General features: G+C 42.6%; 3 protein-coding genes across 4 annotated transcripts; all 3 read left to right on the top strand.

Annotated features, from left to right (window-relative positions):
* Positions 1-2109: 2109 nt before the first annotated feature.
* On the top strand, positions 2110-4500 carry LOC104450271 (late embryogenesis abundant protein At5g17165). The gene is made up of 2 exons (XM_039301805.1): positions 2110-2329; positions 3965-4500. Exons 1-2 carry the CDS (start codon positions 2217-2219, stop codon positions 4230-4232), a joined length of 381 nt encoding a protein of 126 aa, XP_039157739.1. The 5' UTR covers positions 2110-2216; the 3' UTR covers positions 4233-4500.
* Positions 4501-6630: 2130 nt separating this feature from the next.
* Positions 6631-8635, top strand: LOC104432122 (late embryogenesis abundant protein At5g17165-like). The gene is made up of 3 exons (XM_039300487.1): positions 6631-6739; positions 7401-7461; positions 8368-8635. Exons 1-3 carry the CDS (start codon positions 6631-6633, stop codon positions 8633-8635), a joined length of 438 nt encoding a protein of 145 aa, XP_039156421.1.
* A 404-nt stretch (positions 8636-9039) lies between these two features.
* On the top strand, positions 9040-15916 carry LOC104450263 (pentatricopeptide repeat-containing protein At3g18110, chloroplastic). 2 transcript variants are annotated; one of them, XR_005546545.1, is made up of 5 exons: positions 9040-12958; positions 13067-13267; positions 13598-13688; positions 14396-15216; positions 15311-15916. XR_005546545.1 is itself a non-coding variant. In XM_010064748.3 (4 exons), the coding sequence occupies exons 1-4, from the start codon at positions 9372-9374 to the stop codon at positions 14894-14896; spliced, it is 4380 nt and encodes a 1459-aa protein (XP_010063050.2). In that variant the 5' UTR covers positions 9040-9371; the 3' UTR covers positions 14897-15916. The 2 variants fall into 2 exon arrangements, 1 of the variants encoding a protein (XP_010063050.2); XM_010064748.3 differs by having other exon boundaries at positions 14396-15916.
* Positions 15917-18720: the final 2804 nt, after the last annotated feature.

Here is an 18720-nt window from a genome sequence, read left to right as displayed (position 1 = left end):
CATCTTTATTCCCCTCAAAACAAGCATTTTTGAGGGCCCATACATCAAAGTTCAAACGTCAAACCAAGCCCAAACCAAGCAGATATTCCTTTTATCTTGACCTCCTGTCTTACTCGATCATGACATCCTTGGAGGCCTTGAAGTTGAACTAGAGAATGTGACCCCTTTTTTAGCACCAAACAAGTCCCATTTCATGCGGTTGGAACTTACTGATTTTCAAGCCTTAAAATAGTCGAGGACCCAATCCCATAGTAACAAGTTTAGAACTTGATTGAATTACGTCTACAAACATATCCCTCCCCCGTTTGTCACCCCCACGGCACTGCATTCCACGACGATTGATTTAATTAGGCAACCATGGAAGTTGTCAGCCCGTGGAAGGAACTCAAATGCAAACACCATTTGGGGAAAAACTATCTTGAATAGGTGAAGTCAGCAATGCTTCCCTTTATTGCTTTTCTTTTCCTTCTTGACTTTGGGGTATCTTTAGAGAAGGAATGATCTCTCCATCCGTGGATGGCATTCTCATAAAAACTTGCTACGTCTTATTCGGAGCGTGCGAAGGATGAGTTTGAAAATAATTTATAAAGCAGTTTCCGATTTTGAGTGGGCGAAATTTTGGAGATTTTGGGATCAAAGTTGCCTTTCAAGAATTTTCCAACCACCTTCTCGATTCATTACCTTGTGAAAAATGGGTCATTTGAAAGGTAACTTTATTTGTCATACTTTTTTTCTTTTTTCTTTTTTTGGTAAGGTAAGATTTGTATTAACTTTCAACCAAAAACGCTATACAGTAACACTAGACACCAACGTGCACTCAATTTGTCATACTTTTTTTTTTTTTTGGTAAAGTCAATTTGTCATACTTTAGTGTCTATAGAATCAAGTAATTTTACTATCTTGATCAATCACATAGAGGTTATGTAGGTTGTTGCTTCTTTCGTTTAAAGTGTCATTTAGAGCTATCTTGAGTAGGTTTCACCTATTTAAACAAATTTTAACTCTATGTTCTAATCGAAGATGCGCCATGGACACTAAGTTTGGTAATATTTGCGAAGGATTATTTTTGTCTTGATTTCGGTTTAGATCGATTGAGAATGAAGTTGGAGATCTTCTCTTTTTTGTGCGGAAAAAGAATGACATGTTTTACCATCCGATTAATTCTTCGAGTTTTCCATTTGCTTCCTAATGAGCTACTACCGTCATATGTTGGTAAAGATATGTCCATCTATTTATTCTTTATTTTCCTGCCAAACAAACTACGTATGCACTTGGATCTACAAAAGCAAAAGGGGATGCTACATTCCTAATAATATCGCGAACAAAATAAAGCTGACAAATCTCGCGAGTTCCACCTAATGAAATCGGATATCTTTCCTAATGGTTACACATGTTTAGGTCGAAGAAGATATTTAGGTCAAAGATGAGAAAAATAAAGTAGGTAGATAACATATAAATTGAGACGTCGTTGTCGTAATGAGAGGAAAATTAGTAGAGGTTTTATATAGGCACGATTGATGTGATATGATAATCAAAAGGCAGCATGCTCTATTGCCCTATTGCGTGCCTAATTAGTCTTATCTGGATCGCCATTCCTTCACGGGTGGCCAGGTATTTTCAATTGAATACGGTGACCGCGACATTCAACTGCCCTCTCCTCCATTAAAAAACGCCAACAAAAACAAATTTGGTATCAAAGGGGGGCGACGGCACGCTTTTGCATGCCCCCCACGGAGTCATAACAGAATAATTGACACCGACCGCCCGGAGTAACGCCGTCGAGGCCCGTCCCCCGGCATATTCCGTTCCACATTCCCCCGATTCCTTAAAGTCGACCCTCGTCACAGCGTGGAAATCGCTCTCCCCATGTGAATTTTTATAATTTATCTTTGTCCTTGGACCGTTATTTAATTCGAATATCAGGGCGGCGGGACTTTCCGTCAAGTAACGGGGGGCGACGGAAAAGGAGAAGTGGACGGTACAGCTGAAAATGCAGGCCGTACTACGGGGACTGGTGAGGGGCGGATCTGGCCACTGGCCACCTGGGGTATGACAGTCAGCCACCTCGATTTCTCACTCTGCCTGCGCGATCCGGCGGCTATATAAACCGTGGGGCTGTTTTCAGAGTGGGCAACCATACTGGTCACTCGCCCTCTTCCCTCCATCTTCTTTTTCTTCTACTACTTTTTTCTGCACGCAGAGAAGAGAGCTTTTGTATGGCCGCCAGCTCGAGGACTTCTGGGATCGCTGGAATCGGCAAGCGAGTCGCCTCTCAGATCTGGAGCGCCAACTCCCCCCACCTTCCACCTCCCTCCTCTCTTGCTCTCAGGTCTCCCTCCCTCCCTCTTTCTCTCTCTACCCTCCTTCCTCGTGTTCTCCGTCGACGCGTACATCTACTTCTCTCGGTCGTAGACTCGTCGCAAATTTTCGTCCTCTTTGTTCCAACGTAGGTAGGTAGCTTCGAGTTCTGCTAGTTCGGTTTGATTCGGCGTTTATTTGGCTGGCCCGTTATTCTCTCGTGCTCTTGGAATATTTCCCTCATTTCGCTCTTTAGCCAATCCATGGTGTAAGATCCGGAACAGAACAAGAACGGTGTGGAGCCTAAGTCTTTAGCTTTTTACTCGCGACATGGGAAAAGCGAGGTCTTGTCTAGCTGAAGAGTCTGCTGAAATTATCATTATCCCCGTTGATTGCAGAGTGGCGTATCTCCCAGGGGAACGAGTGTCCTAGTTCTCGTTCCGTGTAAAAGAAAAAGAAAGACAACTTTTAAAATAAGAAACGCATGGCTTGTTGACTTTATTGTTCTTTCCAGTTTGGCCCTGTACAGTTGAAGAGAAGGTCTCGCGGTTGCTGTCTTCAGTACGCCAATATGGAAATATTTCCTCTGTCCTTTCTTGAGTTGCAAACTTCAATCCACTGTTTCTCCTCTTTGGAGAACCCCCGGTTGATTCTCCCCCATATTCAACCGCGGACCCTAAACTTTTGCTGATCTCACCATAGAAGTCAAATCAAGATGCTCACTCCATTGCGTGATAAATGGCTTGATTCCATGAGAATCATCTAATCAGTCATTTCGTAATGTTGGAGGGTCAACATTGCAATGCCGAATTGTGTAATTATCCATTGACTATGAACATTTTGCTAGAAGCGCACCTCTCAGAATCGACAAAGATGGGTGCCCAAAATAAAGAAACCAGATTAGGTGGGCAATGTCAGCATCCTAAGCTACGCCTCGATATTATCTACGCGTGGCGACAGCGAGACCTTCACCTACGGGCTTGGATCCTAAAAAGGGGTCATTTATCTTATTGTTAGCGATTCTTGAAGAATGAGCAACCGGTGCCTTAAAAGGCTTTAGGGGTTGGTCAAGACTCGCCATCTGATAATTTTCAGTAACCCGATGCCATCGTCCTAATCGAACGGTGTGGCACACTGTCCCCACTAAACAACAAAAAATTTGAAGAGGGTTGGTGCATTTCTCGATTACACAGACACTCCGTGATGAGGGCTTTGTTTACGGATCGAGGGGGACATATAAGTTGATATATCCTAATTCTAGAGGCGAATGTGACGTGCCTCGAGTACTCCGCCTGCTTTGGATAGCTTTTTGGTCTTCTCTTTGGCCTTTTCTGGTCTCCTTTTGTTTTCCTGAAATGTCGACGTGCCTTCTTTCTCGGTCTAATCTCATGCCCTGCCAGTGCCAGACTCGCCCGCCAAAAAAACAAGAAGTTATCCATCTTCTGATGGAAGCGAATAAAACTTTTCCTGAAACCAGAAAACTTAGTCAGCCACCTACATATATTACCGACCAGTTCCTAAGTTTTCATTTTGAGACAGTGTTAATCTTGGTTAATGTGCATTTCAAAGCTTGCAATTTTGTGTTTTCTATGGCCTGTAATATCGGTGCATGTTAATTGAGCCAACAAGCGATGGGGATTGAGGGATCATTGCGTGGTGGTTTCAGGAGAGCTGCTCACACGTCCGTGTATGACAAGAACCCCGAGGATCAAGGCACACCGACCGTGGTCCCCGATGAAGTGATCAAGGCTCCATCCGACAAGTACTGGGCTCCACACCCCAAGACCGGGGTGTTTGGGCCCGCGACCGACCTTCACTTCCGAGCCCACGGCGAGCTTCCCAAGCTCGGGGATGCCGAGAGCTCTGTGCTGGAGCACACGGCCTGGTTCCGCCCCACTAGCCTCGAGGATCTCGAGAAGCCTTCCCACTATTAGCATTTGAACGCGAGTTCAACCACTATCTAATATATGTGAGCCAACTCGGTGGCATCCATAAGAAGAATAACTCGTTTGCAGTTGTAAAATATTGTTAAGTACTGCAACTGTGGAATTGTTAGCATGCAAGCACTACTTCTTACCTATCGAAGTAGGGGCCATGTACTGTATCTATGGGATTGTTGTGTTTCCCTTGTACTTCTCTATGAAATGTTTGGATGTGCCTACTTTATATTCCATTTACCATCTAATATATTCGCGTTTCCTATAGCATCGTCTTTTTGACAGACGACCATCAAGACATGATCACTGAGAGGATGTGAGGAGAAATGACTCGGAGGGAGAGACAGCTTCATTTGTATCACTTGGAGGCATCATCTATTGAGATGTTCTATTTGCAAATTGCAAAGCTTATTTAAAACAGTTTGGTCAGTTTACCTCACTGTACTGAACAAAATATCGAGCCATAAACAATGGGCCTGGTTTCTCTTTGAGTATCTGAAAAGTATCTGGACATAAATATGTCCACACGACGACAAATAATTTGGCCAATTCAGCCATCTAGCGCAGAGCAACTCTCATTTCACGCGATTCCCCCAGCTCAAATTGAATACGGAGCTTATTCATTCTCAAGAAGGCTAGTCGAGAAACCGATCCGGTTGTAGTGAGTTCAGAACTTGATCAAATTACGACTACAACTTGTCCCTCCGCCCCACCTCAGCTACACGGCGCTGCACTCCACGACAAGTGATTCTATCAGGCAATTGTGGAAGCTGTTCATTTGTGGAAGTAACTGAAATGCAATTACTTTGGGGGAAAAACTTTTTTTTGGAAAAGTGGGCATCTGGTCCTTTGCCTTTCTCGTTCCTCTTTTCACTTTTTGGTGTCTGGGGATTGGAGGAACAATTCAGGGAAGGAATAATCTCCCATTTTTCCCAATTTTGTTGATGCGATTCTCATAAAACGCGTAACTTTTTATTCGAGTAAGATTTTATACATATCTTCAGACCAATCTTGTAACAAGTTAAGGACGAATTTGAGATAAAAATTACAAAGCAGATCTGGATTTTGAGTAGGTTAGATTTGGGAGTCCAAAACTGCCTTTCAAAATTTATACCAAACCCATCCTCAAATTGTCTTCTCAGTTTGGTAGAACGGTCAATTTATACAGTAACTTTGCTCATTGCATTTCGATGGACGTAAAACCAAAGTAATTTTACTTTCTCAATCAACCCCACCGAGGTTATATATACAATTGTTTTACTATCCTAAAATCAATATTATCAATGCGTAGATTGCGCGTATCAGAATAAATTCACCTATATATTTTAATTGAAGATGTGGTATCAACACTAAAATCGCAAGATTCGTGATATGATTACTTTTTGTATTTGACTCGGCTCAGGATTGACTAATAGTGAATTCGGAGATCTCCTATTTTTTGAAAGGAAAAAGATGAACCGTTGTTTAGATGCCTTTTGGCATTTGATTGAGTCCCTTGAGTTTTCTAATGAACCCCTAACGTGATGCGTTGTAGGTAGAATAAACAATTTACCTTTTTGCCAAACAAACTTAAATAAATAAACGGATAGCATAGCCAGATTTACAAAGACAAAAGAAGATGCTAATCTTCACAAGGTAGGCAAACTTTCAAGCCGACCAAAACCCTCGATCGTGACACGCGTCTCCAGTCAAGAAGATACTACGGTCATAAAAAAAACAAACAAAAACAAAAACAAAAAAAAAAACGCGTCAATTAAAATCAAGTGCGGTAATACTTAGATTGTATTACCCGTCAGGTGGCGTGCCCATCACCGGTCAGGTCAATTGAAAAAACTGCATTAAACAATTCGGTAGGCGGAGGGGCATAACCGTGATTTCGCAAGGGACAAGACGCGCTTTTGGATGCCCCGCGGAGTTTCCAAAGAAGCGAAGTGGGGGTGGGGGGGGTGCAACAAAGATAAATTGACCGACGGGAGGACAGATACACCCAACCTTCCCCCACTCAGAAAGCAACGCCGTCGCGTCCATATTCTCAAAAGTCAAAACAGAAGAAATCACTCTCCACGTAATTCTTTCTCAATGAACAGAACCGCCACGAAAATCGAATCAGTGTCTTTTACTTTTTTTCACATTTGTTCGCCGTTAAAGTAACGGCGACGGCGGCGAGGGATAGGAAAAGCGGACGGTACTATTGAATACATAGCCGTACTACGGGGACTGGGGGGTAGGTGTACCTGGCCACCTAGTTTGGCGGTTGGGTTTTCTCTGCGATCCCTCTATATAACGCGCGGCGCTGCTTCCTCATTTGGATATCAAACTGATCTCTCGTCTCCCCCTCTTCCGTCCATCGCCTTCTTCTTCATCTTCAGAGCACGCAGGAAGAGACAGCTTTTGTATGGCCGCCAGCTCGAGGACTTCTGGGATCGCGGGAATCGGCAAGCGAGTCGTCTCTCAGATCTGGAGCCCCAACTGCCCCCTCCCCCTGCCTCCTCTCTTCCCCTCAGGTCTCTCTCTCTCTCTCTCTCTCTCTCTCCCCCCACCCCGTCGTAGACTCGTAGCGAGGTTTCATCTTCTTGATATTCCGACGTAGTAACTAGCTTCCACTTCTGCTGGTTCCGTTAGATTCGGGGTTTTATTTGGCTGGCCTCTTTACTCGCTCTTGCGGTCTTACAATCTTTCCTTCATTTTTGCTCTTTAGCCAATTCATCGTGTTCGATCCGGAATAGAACAAGAATCGTATGGAGCCTGAGTCTTTAGCTTTATTATTACTAACTGACCTGGGAAAACCGAGGGCTTGTCTGGCTAAAGCGTCTGCTGAACATATCAAATTTTTGCCTGTCGATTTTAGATTATCATCTCCAACCGAAACGATTTTCCTAATTCTCATTCCGTGTTAAAAAAGACAGGGAAATTCTTAAGAAAGAAACGCGCGGCTCGTTGACTTTAGTGTTCTTCAGGTGCCTCTCCCGTCCCAAACCAATCGGAGGTCCCCTAAGTGGGTTTATTGGTTTAATCCAGAGTTTCTATTTTCCCCTTCTTTCCAGTTTGGCCCTGTACCGTCGGAAGAGAAGGTCTCCCGATTACTGTCTTTAATAACTACGATATTTCACATACCTTTACTCTGTCCTGACTTGGGAGTTTCAAACTTCGATCCCCTGTTTCCAGTGTGGAGAACCCTCTTCATAATCTCTCCACAGAAGTCAGTTAAGATGTTCCGGCTATTGCGGCATGGATGACTTTATTCTATGAGGGTGGGGTCAAAAAGGAAAGCCATGTTATTAAATTTATATCGGTACAGCCCACTCACGGGACCGATAAAGAAGATGGGTTACCGAAAATTATCACCAAAAAGCAAGAAATCGATTGGAGGTGGGCTATGTCAGCAATCCTTAGATATGACTGGATATCTATCTTTGCCAGTGGGCTTGGATCTTTAAAAAGGAGCCACTATCTTGTTGTAGTGATTTGATTATTGAAGATCGGAGAGCGTGAAGGATGAGCAACCAATCTTTAAGAAAGGATAGTGGTCGGTCGTGACTCATCATCTGATCATTTTCAATCACATAATGTTCCCAACTTGATCGACCGGTGCGGCACACTGTCCCCCACTAAACAACAAAAAAAATTGAAGAGGTTTGCATTTCTCGATTACGGAGACACACTTGGTGATGAAGGCTTTGTTTACATCCAATTACGGATCGAGGGGACATGTAAGTTTATGTCCTCATCCTAAAAGCGAACGTGACCTGCCTCGACTATTCCGCGTGCTTTGGATTCTTGTTCTGGACTTTTTCTCTTGCTTTTCTGGTGCCCTTTTGTTTTCCTGGAATGTCGACGTGCCTCCTTATCTCGGTCTAATCTCTTACCTACCGGACTAGCCCGCCAAAGCAGCAACGAAGTCCCTAACTGTTGATAAAAGTGGACGACACTTTCGGGGTAACTAGAAAATTCAGTCAGTCGCCTACATATATATATAGATGTAATCGAAACAAATCCTGAAATTTCATTTTGCGATAGTGTTAATCGAGGTTTGTGTGCAATTCAAAGCTTGCATTACTGTTGTCTATGATCTGTAAACATCGGTGCATGTTAATTAAGGCGACAACTGATGAAAATCATGTGCTGGTTGCAGGAGAGCTGCTCACACATCCGTGTATGACAAGAACCCTGAGGATCAAGCCACAGCAACCGTGGTCCCCGATGAAGTGATCAAGGCTCCATCCGACAAGTACTGGGCTCCACACCCCAAGACCGGGGTGTTTGGGCCCGAGACTGACCTTCACCTTCGAGCCCACGGTGAGCTTCCCAAGCCTGGGAATGCGGAGAACTCGGTGCTGGAGCACACGGCTTGGTTCCGCCCCACTAGCCTCGAGGATCTCGAGAAGCCTTCCCACCATTAAATTAGTACACGAGTTCAACCGCTAGTTATCATATGTCAGCCAACACGGTGGCATCCTTAAGAAGAATAACTTGGTTGCGGTTGTGATATATTGTTAAGTACTGGAGTTGTGGATTTAAGCTTTGTTATTATGCGAGTACTACTACTTACGTGTCAAAGTATGAGCTATGTATGGTATCTATGGGATTGTTGTACTTCCCCTGGACTTCTGTATGAAATGTTCGGACGTGCCTACTTTAGATTTCATTCGTCATCTAAAATCTTCGTGCTGCTCTCTTATGGCATTGTGTTTCGAAGGGCAACCAATAAGACATAATAATTTAGAGGATATAAGGACAAATGATGTGGCGTTATGGATAAATTGAGGAAGCAGCAAGGGAGAGACAACTTTCGTTAGATATCGCATGGAAACATCAGTTATGGAGATGGTTCCTTTCCAAATCGCAAAGCCAATTTCAGTTGCTCAGTTTCAATTCACAGAAACGGAAGTATCAGGCCACAAACAATGGGCCTGATTTTCTCTTTGGGTAATCCCCAGAAACTATCCGGGCATAAATATCTCAAAGATGTCGACAAATTTCCAGTGAACCCACGATTCCAAAACCCAAAAGATTTGCCCGATTTATATGTGCACAAGCCTTTATTAGCCTTCAAAGTTCATACGGATGGATAAAGCAACGTCCCGCTCCATGAGAAGAAACTAAAGCGGGGGAATTGAGCGGTTGCAGCATCCATTGATGGGCACCGCAGCTGCTTGCACTGGCCTCCTGATTTTCGCGTCGCCGTCATCCTCCGCAACCCGCTTCGATTCCACTTCCAAGACCCAATTTGTTTCTTGCTCTTCTTCAACCTCTTCCTTCGCTACCGACGCTGACCAAGCCGACGACGACCCTCCCAAGTTCACCTACAGCCGAGCTTCCCCGTCCGTGAGATGGCCCCACCTCAAGCTCCCCGAGAGTTTAGCCCCTCGTTCTCAGTTCTTGGTCGCTCCGCCTTCGCTCTCTCCTGCGACCGACAAACCCAATTTCGAGCATGTTGAGGGGGAGGAGGAGAGGCGGAGTTTGGATATGGTGGAGCGCTTGGACGTGAACGAAGAAGAGCCTCTCTTGCAGGACGGGTTAGGCCGTCCCAGCAGGAACAAGATCAAGAAGATGAACAAGTTGGCTCTCAAGAGGGCCAAAGACTGGAGAGAGAGGGTCAAATTCTACACTGACCGAATACTTGCTTTGAAGCCCGAGGAGTTCGTGGCGGATGTCTTGGATGAGCGACCGGTTCAGATGACTCCCACTGACTTTTGCTTCGTGGTCAAATGGGTCGGTCAATGCAACTGGCAACGTGCGTTGGAGGTGTATGAATGGCTGAATTTGCGGCATTGGTATTCGCCCAACGCTCGAATGCTCGCCACCATCTTGTCGGTGCTGGGAAAGGCTAACCAAGAGGCGTTAGCTGTCGAGATTTTCACCAGGGCCGAGAATTCTGTGGGTGATACTGTTCAGGTTTATAATGCAATGATGGGCGTGTATGCTCGGAATGGGAGGTTTGCTAAGGTCCAGGAACTGCTTGATTTAATGCGCGAACGAGGTTGCGAGCCGGATCTTGTGAGCTTCAATACTTTGGTGAATGCCCGCTTGAGGTCTAATTCCATGGTGCCTGGTTTAGCTGTTGAGCTTTTAGGTGAGGTGAGGAGGTCCGGTCTTCGGCCTGACATAATAACTTACAACACTCTTATAAGTTCGTGTTCTCGTGGGTCTAATTTGGAGGAGGCAATGAAAGTGTATGATGACATGGAGGCCCATAATTGTCAACCTGATTTGTGGACTTACAATGCCATGATATCAGTGTTTGGTCGATGTGGACAATCAGGTAAGGCTGAACAGCTGTTTAAGGAACTGGAGTCCAAGGGGTTTTTCCCTGATGCAGTGACGTATAACTCTTTGTTGTATGCATTTGCAAGAGAAGGGAAAGTTGAGAAGGTCAAGGAGATTTGTGAAGAAATGGTGAAGAAAGGGTTTGGGAGAGATGAAATGACGTACAACACGATCATCCACATGTATGGTAAGCAGGGCCGGACTGATCTGGCCTTGCAAGTCTATGAAGACATGAAATTGCTTGGCCGGAACCCTGATGCTGTTACTTTCACTGTTCTCATTGATTTACTTGGAAAAGCAAATAAAATAACAGAAGCTGCAAATGTTATGACACAGATGTTGGATGCCGGGATTAAACCCACTTTGCGCACGTATAGTGCCCTAATATGTGCCTATGCCAAGGCAGGGAAGCGTGTCGAGGCTGAAGAAACCTTCAACTGCATGCGTAGGGCCGGGATAAAACCTGATCATCTTGCGTATTCAGTTATGTTGGACATACTCTTCAGGTTCAATGAGATGAAGAAGGCAATGGCATTGTACCAGGAAATGCTATCTGGTAATTTCAGGCCTGATCATGCCCTTTATGAGGTTATGCTGCGTGGTCTTAGGAAAGAGAATGATGTGGACAATATCGACAAGTTAGTCAAAGATATGGAAGAATTGTGCAGTATGGAACCATCAGTCATTTGTTCAGCTCTCGTGAGGGGGGAATGCTATGATCATGCTGCTACTGTGTTACGATTAGCAATTGCTAGTGGGAATCAATTGGATCGCAATGATCTATTGTCTATATTGAGTTCATATAGCTCATCAGGCAGGCATTCAGAGGGTTTAAACTTGCTTGAATTTTTGAGGGAGCGTGCTGGATCCAACGCACTGATTAGTGAAGCACTGGTGGTTATGCTTTGCAAGGCAGGCAAACTAGATGCTGCCCTGGAAGAGTATAGTAAAACTAGTGCATATGGTTCATTCAGTAGAAGTAATATCTTTTACGAGTCCTTGGTTCAATGCTGTTTAGACAATGAACTATTTGTTGAAGCTTCTCAGGTCATTACGGACATGAGGTTCTATTGTGTTGCACCATCGAAGCGGCTGTATGAAATCATGGCGCTTATATATTGTAGAATGGGCTTCCCTGAGACAGCCCATTGTTTTGTTGATGAGGCAGAAAGAAAAGGTATTTTATTTGATGATAACTCAATATATGTTAGTATCATCGAGGCATATGGTGTTGTGAAGCTGTGGCAGAAGGCAGAAAGTTTGGTGGGAGGTCTTAGAATGAGACGTTCAGTAGATCGTAAGGTTTGGAATGCATTGATACATGCTTATGCTGCCAATGGTTGTTACGAGCATGCAAGGGCTATTTTCAATACGTTAATGAGAGATGGCCCTGCTCCTACAATGGAGTCCATCAATGGTCTCTTGCAAGCTTTGATCACCGGTGGGCGGTTGGATGAACTTTACAAATTGATTGAGGAGTTGCAAGATATGGGTTTCAAAATAAGCAAGAGTTCTATTATTTTGATGCTTGATGCTTTTGCTCGAGATGGAAACATATTTGAAGTGAAGAAGATATATGCTGGAATGAAGGCAGCGGGTTATTTTCCGACCATGCATCTTTACAGGATTATGATCGGATTGTTATGCAAAGGGAAAAGAGTGAGGGATGTTGAAGCCATGGTGTCCGAGATGGTAGATGCAGGATTTAAACCTGATCTTTCAATATGGAATTCTATGCTTAGGTTGTACACAGGGATTGAGGACTTCAAAAAGACAGTTCAAGTGTACCAGAAAATTCAAGAAGCTGGCCTTAAGCCAGATGAAGAGACATATAATACTTTGATTGTAATGTACTGCAGAGACCGTCGGGCTGAAGAAGGTTTAGTGTTGATGCATGAAATGAGAAGGCTCAGCTTGGAACCTAAGCTATCCACATACAAGAGCTTGATATCTTCCTTTGCCAAGCAGCATCACTTGGAACAAGCTGAAGAACTTTTCACGGAGTTGCGTTCGAAAGGGTACAAATTAGATCGTTCATTTTATCACATAATGATGAAACTCTATAGAGATTCAGGAGATCATTCTAAAGCTGAAAATTTGCTGTTAGTGATGAAAGAGGCTGGGGTAGAACCAACAATTGCCACAATGCACTTGCTCATGGTTTCTTACGGAAGCTCTGGACATCCTCAGGAATCTGAAAGAGTCCTTGACAACTTGAAAGTAACTGGAATGAATCTGAGTACGTTGCCATATAGTTCAGTTATTGATGCTTACATGAAAAATGGTGACTACAGTGCTGCCATTCAAAAGCTTGATAAAATGAAGAGTGAGGGCGTGGAGCCTGACCACAGAATATGGACATGCTTCATAAGGGCTGCAAGTTTGTCCCAGCATGCATGTGAAGCCATTAATCTCTTGAACGCATTGAAATGTGCTGGATTTGATCTTCCCATCAGGTGATCATTACTTCATCAATCTTTGCTTGTGAAATGTGATCATGTTAGGTTTCGATCTCCCCTTTTTTTAACTTAAAGATGTATGTTGGGGCTGCTTTTGTTTCATAGGCTTCTCACTGAAAAGGGCAAGTCACTGGTTTCAGAGGTAGACCTTGCCCTGGAGAAGTTGCATCCTTTGGAAGATAATGCTGCTCTTAATTTTGTTAATGCTTTGGAAGATCTTCTGTGGGCATTTGAGCTTCGTGCCACTGCTTCCTGGGTCTTTCAGTTGGCAATTAAGAAAAGTGTCTACCGCCAGGATGTGTTCAGGTGCGTTGTACAGTCATCATTTTTTGTAGAATCTCCTTTTCCATCAACATCAAACATATAGGTCAAAAGAATTTGTTTTTCAGGTCCTTGCAATAACTAATTTTCATCCATGGAATAAAACTAGGTTAATAGGTGTTGCCAGTATTTTGGTTTATGTAGTTTTATGTATTAACATGTGATTGGATACTGGGGTTAGCACTTCTGGCTGAACCAATCTAATGAATATCTTCCCCAGTGCTGTATATGTAGATATCATGTGAACAACAGGCCTGGACTTGGTTACATTTCTTTCTTCTGAAGGGAGTTTGCCGCATTGTCTATTTGATACAGGCTAGCTGAAAAGGATTGGGGGGCTGATTTTAGAAAGCTTTCTGCAGGTTCAGCTCTCGTCGGTCTTACTTTATGGCTTGACAACATGCAGGCACTCTCTCTCTCTCTCTCTGTTTTATTGCCTTCTGCTATATAGCTCACAATATACAAAATTGAAAAGTGCATGCTGATATAAATATGAATCTGAGTCATTCTTCGCTTTTTCTAGAGGACTGTTGTTAAACATATATATAAAGTTCAGAAGCCTTTCTGAGACATGCTTTGATGCATATAGATTGTAATTTCAGCAGATTGCTGACACTGTAATTTCAGCAGATTGCTGACACCTGCTTGAAATATAGTTAATGATAGCTAATGATACTTCAAACTCATCAGATATAGCTTTTGGATTGATAGTTAATAATACTTGAAACTTATCATGCATAGCTTTGCATAACTTATCAATATGTGCATTATCGCTGACAATTTTGTGTTCTTGTTTTAAGTATCAGAAATTGAACTATCTGACACAAGACTGCACTTTACAGAAAACTATTTGTAAATACACATAAAACAACAATCATATAAGAACTAAACTCTCTCTCTCCTTCTTGAATTAAGATTGTGGCTTGAGAGTTTCTGTTATCTTCAACACCTCTGAAGGCTGCAGAAGACTCACTATATCCGTTGTTGCAGTGAAGTTGCTGTCTAATAATATGTGGGATAGTGTTATAGATTAGTTACAATGGCCAATATTTGCTATGGTGTTTATGAAGTTTCGTTTGTCTATTCAAAAAATTTGAGAGCTTTCTATTGCAGGATGCATCTTTGCAGGGATACCCTGAATCCCCAAAATCTGTAGTTTTGATCACGGGGACAGCAGAGTACAACCTGGTTTCTCTTAACAGCACTCTGAAGGCTTTTCTGTGGGAAATGGGATCTCCATTTCTGCCATGTAAGACCAGGACCGGGCTTCTCGTAGCTAAGGCTCACTCTCTGAGGATGTGGTTGAAGGAATCCCCATTTTGCTTGGACCTGGAGTTAAGGGATGCTCCTTCTCTTCCTGAGTTCAATTCTATGCAACTTATTGATGGATGTTTCATGAGGCGTGGCATAGTTCCTGCATTTAAGGACATAACTGGGAGGCTTGGAGTGATTAGCCCCAAGAAATTTTCTAGGTTGGCTTTGTTGTCAGATGACAGGAGGGACAAAGCTATTCAAGCAGATATAGAAGGGGCAAAAGAGAAACAAGACAAGATGAAAAAGGTTAAGCTTAGGAGGACAGAGAAGGAAGAGAAGCTGCAGAAGAAAAAATGTTAGGAAGGTCATACAGAAGATTGAGGAGAGAATATAAAGCCACTTTCAGTGTCCTGATAGATGTGAATGGAAAAATGGGTCATTCAGGTGTGTTCTGTTATTGAAGGATGAGATGTTCCATTGTCTGGCTCGTGCTACTGAGGACTCTTTCTATTAAAGAGTCCTGGAGAGAGATATTCCATTGTATATGCCCGACTCTTGCTACTAATGTTAATGAACACCTTTAATATGACAATAAGATCAGGATGCAGAGTATGTGAGGCAAAGAAGTTATGCATTTTCAGACCCTCTTTTTCTCATGAGTTTGTTGGACAGCTCCAAATGTGAGTGATCAAATCCAAGAAGCACTGGATTGAGGTGATTTTTTGTTTGAGCTTAATATTGACACTCATGTTTTATCTTATTTTCCATAAGAAGGATCAAATGCTGGAGGAGACTTAGGACGCCATCCTATCAGGACCAGAGTTATCTTCTGATGTCAAGAAGCATTCGTCTGTGTATATATATCTCAAGCCTTGCACAATGGTTGCCTCTGGCCAGGAAAAAACCCAGGATTCCAGTTATTTTGGGCATGCATCTACTATATACGGACTGTATTCAGTACTGAGAACAGATGAAACGATCTATTGCACTAGAGTTCTGGAAAAGTTCATATCTTGCCGAACGGACGCTTGAGAAGGCTTCTTTTTCCAAAGGAATAATTTGGACATACTGCATGAAAAGACGTGATATAATGTTGAGGTCTTGGCAATTGCTGGGTCTAAAGAAAGTATGGTTGTTGTGCATTAGTCTTGCCCAAGGGACTCTTCTGATGTAATACAAGGAAACCTACAAGAGTAGCGTTCTTGCCTCAATGGACATAAGATCTGTCCACACATGTATAGCCCTGGTGATGTAAATGAAACTTTTGATATCGTTCATGATTTGCAGTGTAAGTTCCAAAGCAGCTGGAACATTAACTTCTTGCTAATTTCAAAATGTGGAAAGCTGCAGATATATGAAAAAGGTGGATTTACTCCCTGACATTCATCAGAGTGAACTGATTTTTGAATCTTTTATGTAGTTTGCACCTTGTTAGGGGTGATGGGTTCCTGGTTCGGTCGGTTCCACCTAGGAACCGGGAACCGGACCGACCGGTCGGGTCCCATGGACCCGATCACGTAACAAAAAAAAATTAAAAAATTAAAAAATTAAAAAAAAAAAATAAAGATTTTTAAAATTATTTTTAAGGTTTATTGCTATTTTTAAGAAATTAAAAAGTATATATATATTTTAAAAAAGAGTTGGTTTGGTCCGGTTCGGTTCCCCCTTTGGAACTAGGAACCAGACCGATCCTTCCAAGAACCGGACCACACCGATGGATATAGTCCGGGCAGTTCTCGGTTCGGGTGATCTCACATGCTCACCCTACACCTTATACCGTTCTTGGTCCTGTCTACTCTGAAATTGTATCTGGAACTTTTAGATGGGGAATCTCCTATTTAATAAGTTTTGTAGTTATCTCGTTTGGTTTCTTCCTAATATGACTGCTCCTAAAGAAGTTGGGTTAACTAGTGAGTTTGAGAACATACCCTTCGATCCCACTTGGACATTTTGTCAAAGTGTTCACTTCACCAACCTTCAATGTCGAATTTGACGGGAAACTAAGTTGGACAAAATTTGTAACCTTGAAGGCTGTCATGCAAGTTTGTTGAATTGATCACATAGAAAAAAACAATAATCTTGGTTAAGTATAGACAAATCAATGCAATTCAACTTATTCTTCTCCCTTCCCAACTACAGATACCTAGAGAAAGGAATGGTAAAAATGTTAAAAAAATTTAAAACTTATTATGTTTGTGCTAATTTAGTCATAAACTTTTTAATTATGTCAATTGAGTCATAAATATTTTCACGTTTTGCTAGTTGAGTTCATCCGATTAATTTTAGTTAAAGAGCTAACATAGATACCAATTGTTTTATGTGACATGCCTAGTGCTAACATAAATAATTTTTTTTTTCTTTTCATTTTTTCCTTTTCCTTTGTTTTTTCTTCTAAGCTTGGCGAGGGTTGCTTGCCAACCCTTGCCTACGACTAGAGAGGTTAGTTGGCGCTCACTGGACTTGGTAGAAAAAAAAGGAAAACAAAGACCAAACAAAAAAAAAGAAAAAAAAAGCAAATTCATTTAAATATATAAATATATATAGTGTTAGCTATCCTACGTGGCATAACCAACATGCCACATTCATGATTTCCGATTAAAATTGATTGGATAAACTCAATTGACAAATTATCAAAAGGTTTAGAATTTAATTGGCAAAATTGAAAGATTAGGATTAAATTGACAAAAATACAATAAATTTAGGATTTTTTGGACAATTTTCTCATAAGAGAAGTCTTGTCTAACTTTTTCCTTTCCTCTCTGTTTGCACACTTTTTAATGTTTAATATGCATAGATGTGCACATATGCATATACGTCTATACTTACATATAGTTCTTGTAAACGCAAGATCTGATATTTGATTACTAGTACCTTAGAAGTGGAAGAGGGAGCCGATCTACCCGGTCTTTTATGTGGTGGGTCGTGTAATTAGGCTATGCAGTGACGAGACAGGAGAAAAATTAAAAGTGAAAACAGCGAGCTAGCTGTTGAGAGGAGGAAGATAACGAAAGTCATGAGGCATCATCCGTCCCAAGGCCCAGTGGATGGAACACAAGATCGCGATCCCGGCAATTTGGAATGCTTTCTATGCAGAAGGAGACAATTCGTCGGGTAGAAGTACAGTTACATAGGTTTATGGGTTAAGGTTGACTAAAGAGGCCACTCTCCCGCTGGGAAGTACTGGACCTATGCTCATATCTTCTTTTAGAAGATGATGTAGGATTATGCACTTGGCCACAGAGAGAGCCACGTGGAGTTTTGTCTTGGTCCATGGAGAGACCCTCGTGCAGGGCATACCCTACAAAAGATGATTCACAAGAGAGAGAACCACGTGGAGTTTTGTCTTGGTCCATGGAGAGACCCTCGTGCAGGGCATACCCTACAAAAGATGATTCACAAGAGAGAGAACCACGTGGAGTTTTGTCTTGGTCCATGGAGAGACCCTCGTGCAGGGCATACCCTACAAAAGATGATTCACAAGAGAGAGAGCCACGTGGAGTTTTGTCTTGGTCCATGGAGAGACCCTCGTGCAGGGCATGCCCTACAAAAGATGATTCACAAGTTAACCAATTAGGGACACGTCCACCCTTCCATTACGGACTCAATACATATTTTGATATCAATCAATCTCGTTTTCTTCGTGCCAGGGGAAGAGAGCTCATCCCCGCCAATTCTCTCCAGTCTTTACGGCACTTGGGTTGATCACACTTCCTAAGAGAATATGGAATATTCCAAACCTCAAAGGAGGATGATGATGGACATCAGGGGGCAAGAAGAAGCTCATGAGTCACAAGAAAATGCCTTCCCCAGATGTGTATTGGATGAATCCCAATGCTTGAACAAGTTGGCAGTCGTGTAGAACTTCGAAGATTGGTATAGTCAAAATAATAACAAGCTGTCCGTCTGTTTAGTGTGTAAATCTTCATTCTTGAGGTGGTCCCAAGCATTTCTTGAACCAGGAAATGACACTTTCCAATTTAAGCTGACTTCTCTCTCAGATGGAAAACTGTGCAAAGTTGACATAGTGAGTCTTTCTAAAAATGTCATGATCCCCTTTTTCAAATGCTAATCCTCACTTACCAATTAATTATCTTCTCATGGTTGGATTTTCAATGTAAAATGCTGCTTTGATATAGGAGCGGTGGAGAAGCCCGCTGCATCCATTCATTTATTGACAGGTGCCT

This window comes from Eucalyptus grandis, chromosome 1 (genome assembly GCF_016545825.1).
Source record: "Eucalyptus grandis isolate ANBG69807.140 chromosome 1, ASM1654582v1, whole genome shotgun sequence".
Classification (NCBI taxonomy): domain Eukaryota; kingdom Viridiplantae; phylum Streptophyta; class Magnoliopsida; order Myrtales; family Myrtaceae; genus Eucalyptus; species Eucalyptus grandis.
Note: the sequence above shows the minus strand (reverse complement) of the source record. Positions and strands in the feature narration are given on the sequence as shown.